This window comes from Cariama cristata, unplaced genomic scaffold (assembly GCF_000690535.1).
Source record: "Cariama cristata isolate BGI_N322 unplaced genomic scaffold, ASM69053v1 scaffold1877, whole genome shotgun sequence".
Lineage (NCBI taxonomy): Eukaryota > Metazoa > Chordata > Aves > Cariamiformes > Cariamidae > Cariama > Cariama cristata.
In genome coordinates this window covers 34849-46033 of record NW_009625868.1, presented here as the reverse complement: position 1 = coordinate 46033, position 11185 = coordinate 34849, and the positions used below count along the sequence as shown (strand labels likewise).

The 11185-nt window shown below is 44.8% G+C and overlaps 1 protein-coding gene across 1 annotated transcript; it reads left to right on the top strand.

Annotated features, from left to right (window-relative positions):
- The first annotated feature begins 302 nt into the window (after nt 1-302).
- LOC104155279 (C2 calcium-dependent domain-containing protein 4C-like) lies at nt 303-1729 on the top strand. The gene has a single exon (XM_009703758.1). The coding sequence runs from the start codon at nt 351-353 to the stop codon at nt 1653-1655; it is 1305 nt and encodes a 434-aa protein (XP_009702060.1). The 5' UTR covers nt 303-350; the 3' UTR covers nt 1656-1729.
- The last annotated feature ends 9456 nt before the right edge of the window (nt 1730-11185 follow it).

Genomic DNA, 11185 nt, shown 5'->3' with positions numbered 1-11185 from the left:
GCTTGAGAAGGTACGTCCTCTGCTAAGGGAGAAATACGGTGGGGGTTTGTCGGAGAGGGACGTTTTCCCCTGGTAGTGACTCGATACCGTTGTATCTCTTTAGGGGTTTAATTCTGTTCACGTGGTGAAACCCGTTCGACTTCACTAAAGATAGTGGGCTGGGCAGAGGCTGTTTTTAATGTGTGGGTTGACGGGGCTTGCACCAGTCCTGCCTTGAATAGCATCCTCTGTGCCTTGCTTGGCTGTAGGGTGTCCAAGAAGGATGTTCATGTACTTCTGCATCTCTGTGTGTCTGCAGGTGGATTTGTAGCTCAAGCTTTTGCCCTTTGAGGACCTCCTGCCCAGCTGCAATGATGTGGTTCTTGGAAAAGATCAGAGCATCACATGAAAATGGAAACCTCCCTAGCTCCTCCTTCCTGGGACTGCCACCTGGCCAAAATCTGCCTGAAAAAGCCCGACTGGGGGCTGCTGCTTTTCCTAATGTGCTCACCCCTGACAGAATCCCTGAATTCTGCATTCCCCCCAGGCTCACCAGTTCTGGCCCTGTTAAGGGCCCTGGCTCCCTCCAGGACCACAGTTCAGAGGGTGCAGATCTTAATTCTGCTGACTACAGCCCCAGCTCTTCTTTGCCACATCTCATTCAGGTGGAAAGTGCTGAAGAGATCCCAGCCCTGGAGGAAGAAAGCACCAACTCGGACCCACAGTCCCAAGCAGCGCTCTCCCTGCCTCACTTTCCCAGAGCCCCCACTTCCTATGGCTTCTGCACATTGCTGGAGAGTCCCCACACCAGGAGGAAGGAGTCCATCTTCCATGCCGATCCACGTGGTGCTCTGCCCAGCCTGATGCTGTCTCGATCCAGAGCTAACACATTCAGTGGCAGAGGGAGTACGTCTAATCCCATTGCTATCAGCTTTGCTTCTGTGAGGTTGCCTCCCAAGCATCTCTCCCTGCACAGGCAAAGCGCCTGTGACAGTGATACTGCCTCCTCCAGCGATTCCTCTCCTTTCAGTTCACCACTTCTCAGCAGGTCACCTCCCAGATCCTGTTCCCTGATCAAAACACAAAGTCAGGAGGGATTGCTTTGCTGGGCACTGAAAGCCAAGAACAAATCCAGCATGGGCAGGAACAATTCTCTCTCTACGGAGGAGAGCAGCTCCACTGATAACAGCCCCAGTGCCATCAGGCGGGCCTCGGAGGGGCTGCTTGCCACGCGGAGCTTTAGCTTGTCCTGTTCTCCCATCTTTCCCCTGGACCTGACCCACAGCCGGGAGAGACTAGTGGGAGAGAGCACTGTGGTCATGGACAAGGGAGGCATGTTGAGGCTATCGGCCGAATACTGCTCGGAGAATGAAAGGCTGCGGATCCGCCTGATCAGTGCGGAGGGTTTATATGATGACTCTGTAGAGCCTAAAAACATAAACTGCTGTATCACCTTCTCTCTGGTGCCAGGGAAAACACAGAAGCAGAGAAGCACTGTTATAAAGAGAAGCAGAAATCCCATTTTCAATGAGGACTTCTTTTTTGATGGCATCGCAGAAGAAGAGCTTTACAGCCTCTCTGTAAGGGTGAAAGCAATGAATAAAGGGTGCAGTATGAAACGGGATTATACCTTAGGAGAACGGGAATTGTCTTTAATGAGTATGTTGTCACTGTAATACTGCAATCATTCAAACAGACTAATTTTGTCTTCTGAAAGTTTTCTACTAAATAAAGTTTTGGGTTTACTTTTTTTTTAAGAGTACTTTAAAGCACTGTGTTGTTTGGTATTACTCTCAAGTTGTTCTGCCTTATTTTGCTGCTTAACACTTCAAATCCTGTGAGGTATTTGCTGTTAAATTAAAAGGTGGCTGTGGAGCAGGCCTTCTGCCTGTAGATTAGGAGAGAAGGGCTAGTTTGCCTTTAGGATAAAGGATTAGGCAGTTACCACGTCAAAGCTGTTCCACACCCTGAAAGGCATAAACAAGAAGGGTTGTTTTTCACTCACTCTGGTCCCTGAGCAGGTACACAGCATGTGTACACAGTAGGCACTGAACTCTGTTGTGGCTCCCAGATCCTACATCAGTTGAACGGACCATTTTGACAGCACTCATATTTACAGAAAAGAATGTTTTAATGCATCCTGTCTTTGGGGAGCGGGGGGAGAGAGATACATAGTTTGTTTGGGAATCAGCCCTTCTCCCGCAAGGGGAGTGGAGGATTTGGATTCCCAAAGCAGGTGCAAGTTTGTGTTGGAGATAACATGATCAGCTGCTGAGAAGCAGCTAAAAGCCACCGCAGGCAGGGCTCTCCTCCTTTCCACAGATCTATACGACCAACACTGAACAGTGTGGTGGTTCCTGCCTGGAGTCACTGTGGAGCAGGGATTGCTGTAGCACAGTTCGCATCTTCATTTACCTTTCCTTTCCATGATTGATTTCACAGCTGTCAGGATGAACTTACCAGGTAATTTTGTTTTGGTCAGGAATGCACCCTGGAGCTATAACCCTCAGCAATTCATCTATCAAATCCTTTCTGAAGCAGAAAGGATATCGATATGGCAAGAGCAAAGGATAGTTTGAGATCTGCATTGAATTCTTGTTTCAGCTAATGACTTGCTGCACACCTTGTTCAAGTCATTGTGATAAAGCAAGCGCCTCAGCTACTTACCGTTTGCTGGGAGAGGACAGAGAAACATTATCCTAATGAGAAAAACATGAGAAAAACAAAGGTGCAGAGCTCCTGCATGTTTGAGGCCCCTATCTTTTTTTTTTTCTGCTGAGGTGGACTGGGGGTTAGGTAAAATGGATAAACTCAGAGAAACAGCAGCTGTGCAACTGGGAGGAGGCAGAAATTCTGTCTTGAAAGTCCAGGCCTGTTGCTGCCTCCCTTGATTAAGTTGCAGGCTTCATTATGTGAAGGTAGATAAGCCTTAACGGAAGAGCAATCCACACAGCCGTGGGGCACAGAAAAGGAAGGTTTTCTTTCGTGTTCCCTGTGAGGCCTTAGAAACAGGGCCTTGCTTGTGCCAAATCTACAGTTTAAAAGCTCTTTCAAAAAGATTTCTAGCAGATCCTTCCCCTACCCTATTCTGGCAAGAGTATAACTGCCTGCAAATCATGGGACTATTCACAGGAGGTTCTGGTATTACTTGGCCACTGAATTATTTGATTCTGTTTCAGACTTAAGTACCCCATGAAGGATTTTTTTTCTTCTGTTAGCAGAAAAAAGCCCAAAGGATGTTAACTGTGACCACAAGTGCTCAGAAATGCCCACTGCTAATCCTTGATCCAGCTCACGTGAGATGCTTCTAAAAATGGAATCCTTGTACAAAGGACAATTTGCACAGGAGAATGGCTGGGTATATTCCCAGAAGCTGATTAAAATCAAATGGAACAATAATCCCTTTGTGCTAAAGGAAAGAATTAAATGTACTGACACACTGCGCAGCTGGAGGTGATGCACTGACACTTGTATCCTTGAATCTGGGCAAACTGACTATAAGGGAAAACCTAAAGAAAGTGGGGAGAAGTGAAATTTTAAAAAGTGAATTCAAGGAAGAATCAATAATGCTGCAAAAAATTAAGCCTATTTAATTGGTTATTGCATGGGGTCTCCCAAAGGAAGGCAGAGGCTCCCTCTTCAGGCTCGTCACTCATCCACCATCACATTTTTAGTTCTTGGCACTTAAGGTCTCTTTCCACATGGAGAAAGAGGCTGAGATAACACAGAATAGAACAGTTACATGTGTCAGAGGATCACCTACAGTCACACTGCAGCAGGTATCTGTCTGCCCTGTGGTACGTGCCATGCCAGTGCTGTACGGCAGGGACACAGAATGACGGAAGGGTTGATGTGGGCAGGGGCCTCTGGAGACTCTAAGGCCTGAGTCGGGCTGAAAGCAGGGTCAGCTCCAGCAGGTTGCCCAGGACCACATCCAGTTGGGTTTAGAGTGTCTCCAAGGACAGAGACTCCACAATCTGCTTGGGAACCCTACTTCAGTGTTTTACCACCTTAACAGTAAAAAAGTTTTTCTTTATGTGTAAGTGGAATTTCCTGTATTTCAGTTTGTGCTTGTTACCTCTTGTCCTGTCACTGGATACCCCTGAGAAGAGCCTGGCTCCATTCTCTTCACTCCCTCCCATTAGCTGTTCATACACATCAATGACATCTTCCCAGAGCCTTCTCTTCTGCAGGCTAACGGACATAGTGTAGTTACTAGCATAAAAAAGAAGTTCTTGTAAAGTCTCATTCTTCATCAGGCAGGGAAGGAGTTAAGTCTTTGGGGAAAGTCCTTCCTTCCTGCCCTAGAAAAACATTTCCAGCTGGGCTCATCCAGTCAGGTATTTGAAGAGGTGAAGGCTGCATCGTTGGTTGGTTGAAAGAAAACTAAGCTGTTTTTAAGGCTCCTTAAACAATGACTTATTTCTGAGAAATTCTCCTTGCAGGAGTCTGATGACAGGCCTGCATGCTAGGGAGTGGGTTGCTCCTTCAGCTGAAAGCAGCAGAAGACTTGCAGACCTGATTCAAAGGCAGAGTTTAAGCCTAGGAAGGACAGCTGGACTTTGTCTATATTTCTCTGGTAAATTAGTTTCAGTTTTTTCTTGATAATTTTTTTAATATAAGAACTTTGAATTGAGTACCTATTCAGCTACATTAGTCAGGCTCAGGACTAAGTATGACTGTAACACTAGATGGAAAACAGTTTCGGTGCCCCACTGCCTCATTTGAGTGTGACTATTTACGTTTGGGGGTATTTGATCCCTTTTAAGCTTTGGGATGTTGCTTATCAGTCAGTTGTTCTTACTAGCAATGAAAGCCATAATACAATTTGAGCACTTCAATTTGCTTGAATATTACAGGGCATAGGACGCAGATGACTTGTTTTCTTGGGCTCTTAGAGGTCAGCTAAGCTGTAAGTGGTGAACTCCTACTATGCTGCAGCTGCTTTCCGAAAGCGTCAGCCTTATTGGGGCTATTACGTAAAACACCTGCATAAGCAAACAAGAAGGCAACTGGATACTTCAGCCTGGAAAAACTCATGATGCATCAATGCTTATATGACAATCAACAGAAAACTCACCTCCTGGCATTAGCAAACAGCTACTCCGAGTTAAGAAATAGTCTCTTCAGAAGTTTTCTGAACTTCCAAATTACTGTGAAAATATGGTAGCATAAATGACTCTCTCAGCCAAAACTCCTGTTTTGGGGTAGTCTCATCAGCTGGTTGGTGCTCACTGGTTGGAAGATGACTTCTTAATTTCATTTTTAAAAAAACCCTGACAACTGTTTGTGGAAAAGAACCGAGACCCTGGACTCATGTTTTGCAAAGCAAATGTTACTTGTTTCAGCTGTACTGGAAGTACTACTTGTGCTGGCCTTTTCAGATGCAGTTATCTTAAGCACGCCTCTTCAATTCTGGATAAATGTTGCTGTAAAGCAAGTCTTACGTTCTTCTTTCCAGAAATCCATGCAGATTATACTCAAATACAGTTTGTGGTGCAATGTACTGAAGTACAACAGGGTAAAAGGCAATTCCTATAACTGTGCTCTTTTTCAGGTAAAGTTCAGGAATAATACCAAGGGAAGCAAATATATATGACCTAAACAGCCTAACAGGACAGACATGTAGACTGGGGATTAGGTAGCACAGTGTCTGCAGTATCAAATTTTGCTTATTGCACCACTTGTTCCAAGCTGCTCCCATTTCTCAGACTGGCTCTGGAGAGGCACTGCGGAAAACGGCACCCACACCCCCTCCAAGTACCTCCTCTGAGGGGGCTCTTTGAGGAGGCTGGTACTTCTGTTCCTGCAGCTCGGCTTTTCAGTAAGCCAGAGTGACTGTGGTGAAAGACTGAATGTATGATGGGGCCCAATGGGCAAAAATTCTTCTAGTTTTTAGCCTAAGTATTAATTACTGTGGGTAGCTTTTAGTTTCCTCGGAGAACTGGGGAAAGAACAGCTACATGAACACATAAATCTGCAAAAAGCCTATCTTTGGGTTGCCAAGCTACTTCCCCCAGGCTGGGGGAGTTGTCCTGGAGAAATCTGTGTAGATCAGAGTGCTCAGGGTAAGGACCTCTCTGCAGGACCGCTGCGGAGGGCACGCCACAGGCTGTGTGCTCACTGGGCCATCCCCACGCTCTCCAGCGACTGCTGCCTGCTTTGGAGATGGGCAGTTGTCCTGCATCCAGGTTAGAGATCTTCTAGCTTGCAGAGGTGGCTGAATTGTTGGGCACGACATTTGGCCAAGGTAGGAAAGGTAATGAGTCACATCTATTGATAGCTTTCTGCAGCAGGATGTTTGATTAAAACAAACAGTAGCCTTACGCTCACAAAATGAATGGCATAATTAGATGCTATCTGTTTTCCATTACTGTGTGCTCTGAACAAAAAAGAAAAGCATGAAAGATTAATCTGCATTTTTAAATGAGACTGCATTTCAGTACAGACTTAATGCTGATGACTGTCACAGAAATGTACTCTAATGTCATTATTAATAGTGTCTTAGAAGAAAAGACTAAAATTATACTGAACAATCTGTCCTCATAGCAAAGGTGAAATGAAGTTTAATGCTGCAGAGTGTCTGTGAACCAACCTACTTTGCATCAAGGTAGTTGGTATAAAACAGAGGTGGAAGGAGGGGACAGAGCTGCGGACGCCCAAAACCAGACCTCAGCCTGGTCTGTGGGCAGCGTCACGCTACCTGCGGAGTGGGGAAAAGGGGCTGCAGGCTTCTCTGTGCATTGGCCCGTTGTGCCTCCTTCAGGGTTGCTAAGTAAGTCGTGTGGTTTATGCTGCTGGTTCTTTGGGCTTAGGGGATTCTTATGAGAGGAAAAGAGCTTTTGGTAGTTTTTTTTTCACCTGTCAGGAAAAGAAATGGCCACAGCCCAGGTTGCTGGTGGTATATAGCAATTGGGGTGAGGTCTTGGGAACTGGGCACAGTCCCAGAGATGAGAGGAAGGGTCCAACAAACAGGCGTGAAAGGAATTAACAGCTTCTTTTGCCTAGATACCACCACAGGTGAACAGACAGCTCTGTCTTCCGATTTTGTTATTCTTTCTACTATTACTTTTCTATTTCTGGCTATAAATGTTCTAATGCTGCAAAATTAGCTATCCTGAGCGGTACAGTGAGATCCTGACCTTGTCAAGCATTGCATGTACTGGACAGGAAAGCACTGAACAAGATTTTCCAGCTTGCTTCCTTTCTGTTGAATCTTAATGATTTTTCTACTTGCATTTCTCAGCCTCTTCAGTGCCAAATCAGGAAGCATTTGAAGGAGCACAAGGTGAGAGAGAAAGTTAGCTGAAAAACCTTAGAGTTGCTTCTTTTTAGTGAGAGGGACAGCCAAAGTTCTGGGTCTTCATTACATGGCTGTGTTGAAGAGGCACACACAGGGAAGCAAGTCACAGGCCATCTGTTTGAACGGTTGCTGTGAAATATAGGAGGTCACGCAAGTTTAGTTTCCCAATGCTTGCATCCCTACATGCTGTGGATTTCATGTGGCTATGTCTCACCATGTTCCTCCACTGCCTGTAAGGAAGAGCTCTTCCCTGTCTGGACGTACTAGGTGACAAAGACATTGAGAAAAGCACTCAGGTAAGAGACTTATATTAAATGTGCTTGTTTTCTCATGTGCAGAGGCAAGGGATGAGATGAAGTAGCTTAGAATGGCACTGCATTAATTCTCATTATTATTTCTATCATCCCTTTATGAAAGTGCACAGTTCCAGAAGCTGAAACCATTTAACACCAATCTTTGCTCTATTTTTGGTGGTTTGTTTTTTTTTTTGTCAAACCTTCCTGTGCTGTTAGCTGTTTCCATTGAGCAATAAACATGAACTTACCATACCAGTAAATATAATAGCAGTAACAGACACTGTCTTGAAATGCCAGAGCCATCTTAAGTTTGTCTGAGGTTTCTCTGATTTCACCAGATTATTTAATTTATGTAACTGTGATTCTAAAAGATACTCTGGCTGTAAGCATGTGTTACTTGACCCCTTCCAGCAGCCCAGTGCCCATAGCAGAGCTGTACCTGCCAGAATTGCTTTCTGCTGAGATCCCAGCCATTAAATTTTGCAGAAGGGGTGGGGCACTGGGGACAGCTGGCTTTGGCAGTGCTGGATGCCAGAGCTATGGCTGAGCTGGAAGCCCCAGCACTGCTCCTGTGTGTACTTAAACAGCGTGACAAAGCTTTGGTGTTAAAGAGAGGCTCAGCAGGACCTGCTGTGCTGAAGCTGAGACTAAACCCTGGACCGGAGGTTGGGGAGGTGGGGAGGAATCACCTAGGAAAGCTTGTTAAGGCCACATAGCTCATGCTGAGTGTTGGCAAAAGCAATGTCACCAATGATGAAAAAGCTACTGTGGTAAATGCTGACTTTCACACCCTTAATTAGCTTTCTGTCAAAGCTAATTCAAGCCAGTAATTCAGCTGTGCGGTCTTGGATCAGTTGTTCTATGAGGTAAGGAGGAGAGTCAAGCCTCCACAGATGATTTTTCATGGATAAGAAAAGTTGTCTCAAATCATAGCTGAGGCTTTTCAGAGGTGCAATCTAAGCTTGGTTAGCCCAGCTCTATACTTGATACTGCCTCAGATCTTGGATTGGCTAAACAGGCTTTGAGTTCATCCTCTGTGGAGAGCGGGGCAGGGAGAGATCTGGGCAGGCAGAAAGCACAAAGCAGCAGTGTGCATGGTGATACACCCTGTGCCTCCGTGGGCTGTAGCCTCAAATCCACAGTGAGAATACTTGGTCAGTGTCAAATGGTCTCTTGGCTTATTTCTGTGTGGAAGGAAAGTTGCTTTTGTGTGAGTAGCTCAGCAGTGCAAGATTGCCTCGTTTGATGCCACAAGTGACTGGTCCTTGAGACTCACACTCTTTGTCTGCTCTCAGGGTGTAGGGCTGGTAGAAGTGAATGCCACCCCTAGCAGGGAGTGACCCTTTCTGAGGGGCTCACAAGGTGCCACCTGCTAGATTTGTGTTCTGAATTTTCCCAAACACAAGACCTGACTAATCTTGTTATCAAAACAAGGTTACAGTGAAATATAACCTAGCTGCAAGGTGCATTTACAGGGCTCTGATACACTGCAAGTTTTCCCAGTGGCTATGTTTGTCCTGTTTGTATCTGTCAAATGATGTGATTTCCTGAACTAGTGGGAACTGTGTAACTGACTTTTTGAAATTTATTTTCTTTAATGGTACAGGTCAGAGTCTGGCAAAGGTTAGAGACACTGTTAGGGAACAGCATTAATTCATGAGAAGCTGCATCCAGTGGGATTACTGAGAAAGGGGTGTACATATCCCAGAATTTAAATTGTGCTTCCTAATTACCAGGTTTCCACGCAAACACCTCTTCGCCCCTTGCGCAGGAGTAACCAGTCGTCTTGTACCTATGAAAGAACTGTGGAGCAATAGCTGCTCTTGTTGTCAGCTAAGACAACAAAGTACTTGACACATCCAGGGCTAAGTGTTGTTTGCCTGCCACATGTGCTCCATCAGTGACGGAGGACAGCTGGGTTGGGAGCAGAGGCATTGTCAAGTGAGGTGCTGTAAAGGAGAATATCCAAGTAGGTAGAAGTGGCTCCAGAAACATCTCCTCAGATAGGGTGATCATCCCTGTGCCCTGACAGAGGACACAATGCACCTAAGAAATAATTTTGCATTTTTATTTTTAAGATAAAACTTCTGATTTCTGTTCAGAAAAGTTCCTAAACTGTTCTACAGCTTTGTTGCTTATTAACCCAGCTGCCTTTGTAGCAGGATGCTTTGCTGGGGTATGTACTTCATCCAGAGGAATCTGAAACAAAGCCATTAGTATGAAAAAGTTGCTAAAACTGAGAGCTATTCCTAACCCACTGGAACCATTGGACAATATCCAAGTCTGCATAAAACTTAAGCACAAACCTAATTCAATAATGAGTTTTCTAAGACTTGTCCTAAATATTTCTATTGGAAAGGAATGGGCACATCTAGTAAATGTAGACGAATAGGTATGTGAAGCTTCTGGAGTATTTTTGTATTGTTCTAAAAGTACATGTGGCTTCCTTTAGCCATCTGCTTTAAAGATACCTTACTAGGAATGAATGAGTTAAGGTTGCCTCAAGGATGGGACTGGATAGAAGTTATGGGACAACAGACAGGTCTGGCTGATAGGAATGATTTGTGACCCTGGGAAGTTACTGCATGGGCACAGGAGAAGATGAGGCTTTAATGCTGAAGGGCCCACGGGAGCACAACACTTGAGATTTGCATGAATACGGAGGGAAACAAAGGGACGTCTAATCTGTGGGACCTTTTTAAAGGTCAAAATGCAGCATATCCACAGGGAAGTTACTGGAAGAAAAACTGATAAAGTAGAAAACCAAAATGTGGGACTAGGAGTACCAGTATGGAGCTAATCTGCTCCACTTATTTGTATTTCCACTCAGTGCTTGTGTTGTGAACAAATACTATTTGAAGACTGTGTACTGCTTATAGTTCACTTGTTCCTGATGACAACTCTCTCTCTCTCTTTTTTTTTTTTTTTTTTTTAAAAGCAAAACAGTCCTTGGCATTGGCCCATGACTTTTTGTCAACTTCAGAATCACAGAATAGTTGAGGCTGGCAGGGACCCAGAGATCACCTAGTCCAACCACGTGCTCAAAGCAGGGTCAGCCACAGCAGTTTGCTCAGGGCCATGTCCAGTCAGATTTTGAGTACCTCCAAAGGATGGATTCAGATACAGCCTTTCTGGGCAACCTGTCCCAGTGCTTGACCAGACTCAGAGTCAAAAAGTTGTGGGTTTTTTCTCCTTGTGTCATCTTATGTTCAAATGAAATTTCTCATGTTTCAGTCTGTGCCCATTTCCTCATTTGTTCTGATAGCACTGAGAAGAGTCTGGCCCATCTTCTTTGCTTCCTCAAATCACACTTCCCTTGTTCCTTTTATTCAGTTTCACCTTCCAAATACAGGAGACTGCTTTCCTGGATGTGTTTTGCTAATACCAGAAATGTAATAGAAGATGTCTCACCCATCTTGGCTTTCTTAAAGTACTGCAAATATCTGTGCTTACATTACATGCAAAGGGAATCTCAGAAGAATGTTATAAGTGCTAAGTTAAAAACTTTTAATACCCATGTGAGATGTAATGTCATCAGTATAAAATGCAAATGCTGGAAAACTAAGCAAGACTTAAAACCTGAAAAGCTGAAAGCCTTACAAATTTA

Bases quoted from the DNA above. Each gene is read 5' to 3' on its own strand.
- LOC104155279 (XM_009703758.1), top strand. From the start codon at position 351: ATGATGTGGTTCTTGGAAAAGATCAGAGCATCACATGAAAATGGAAAC.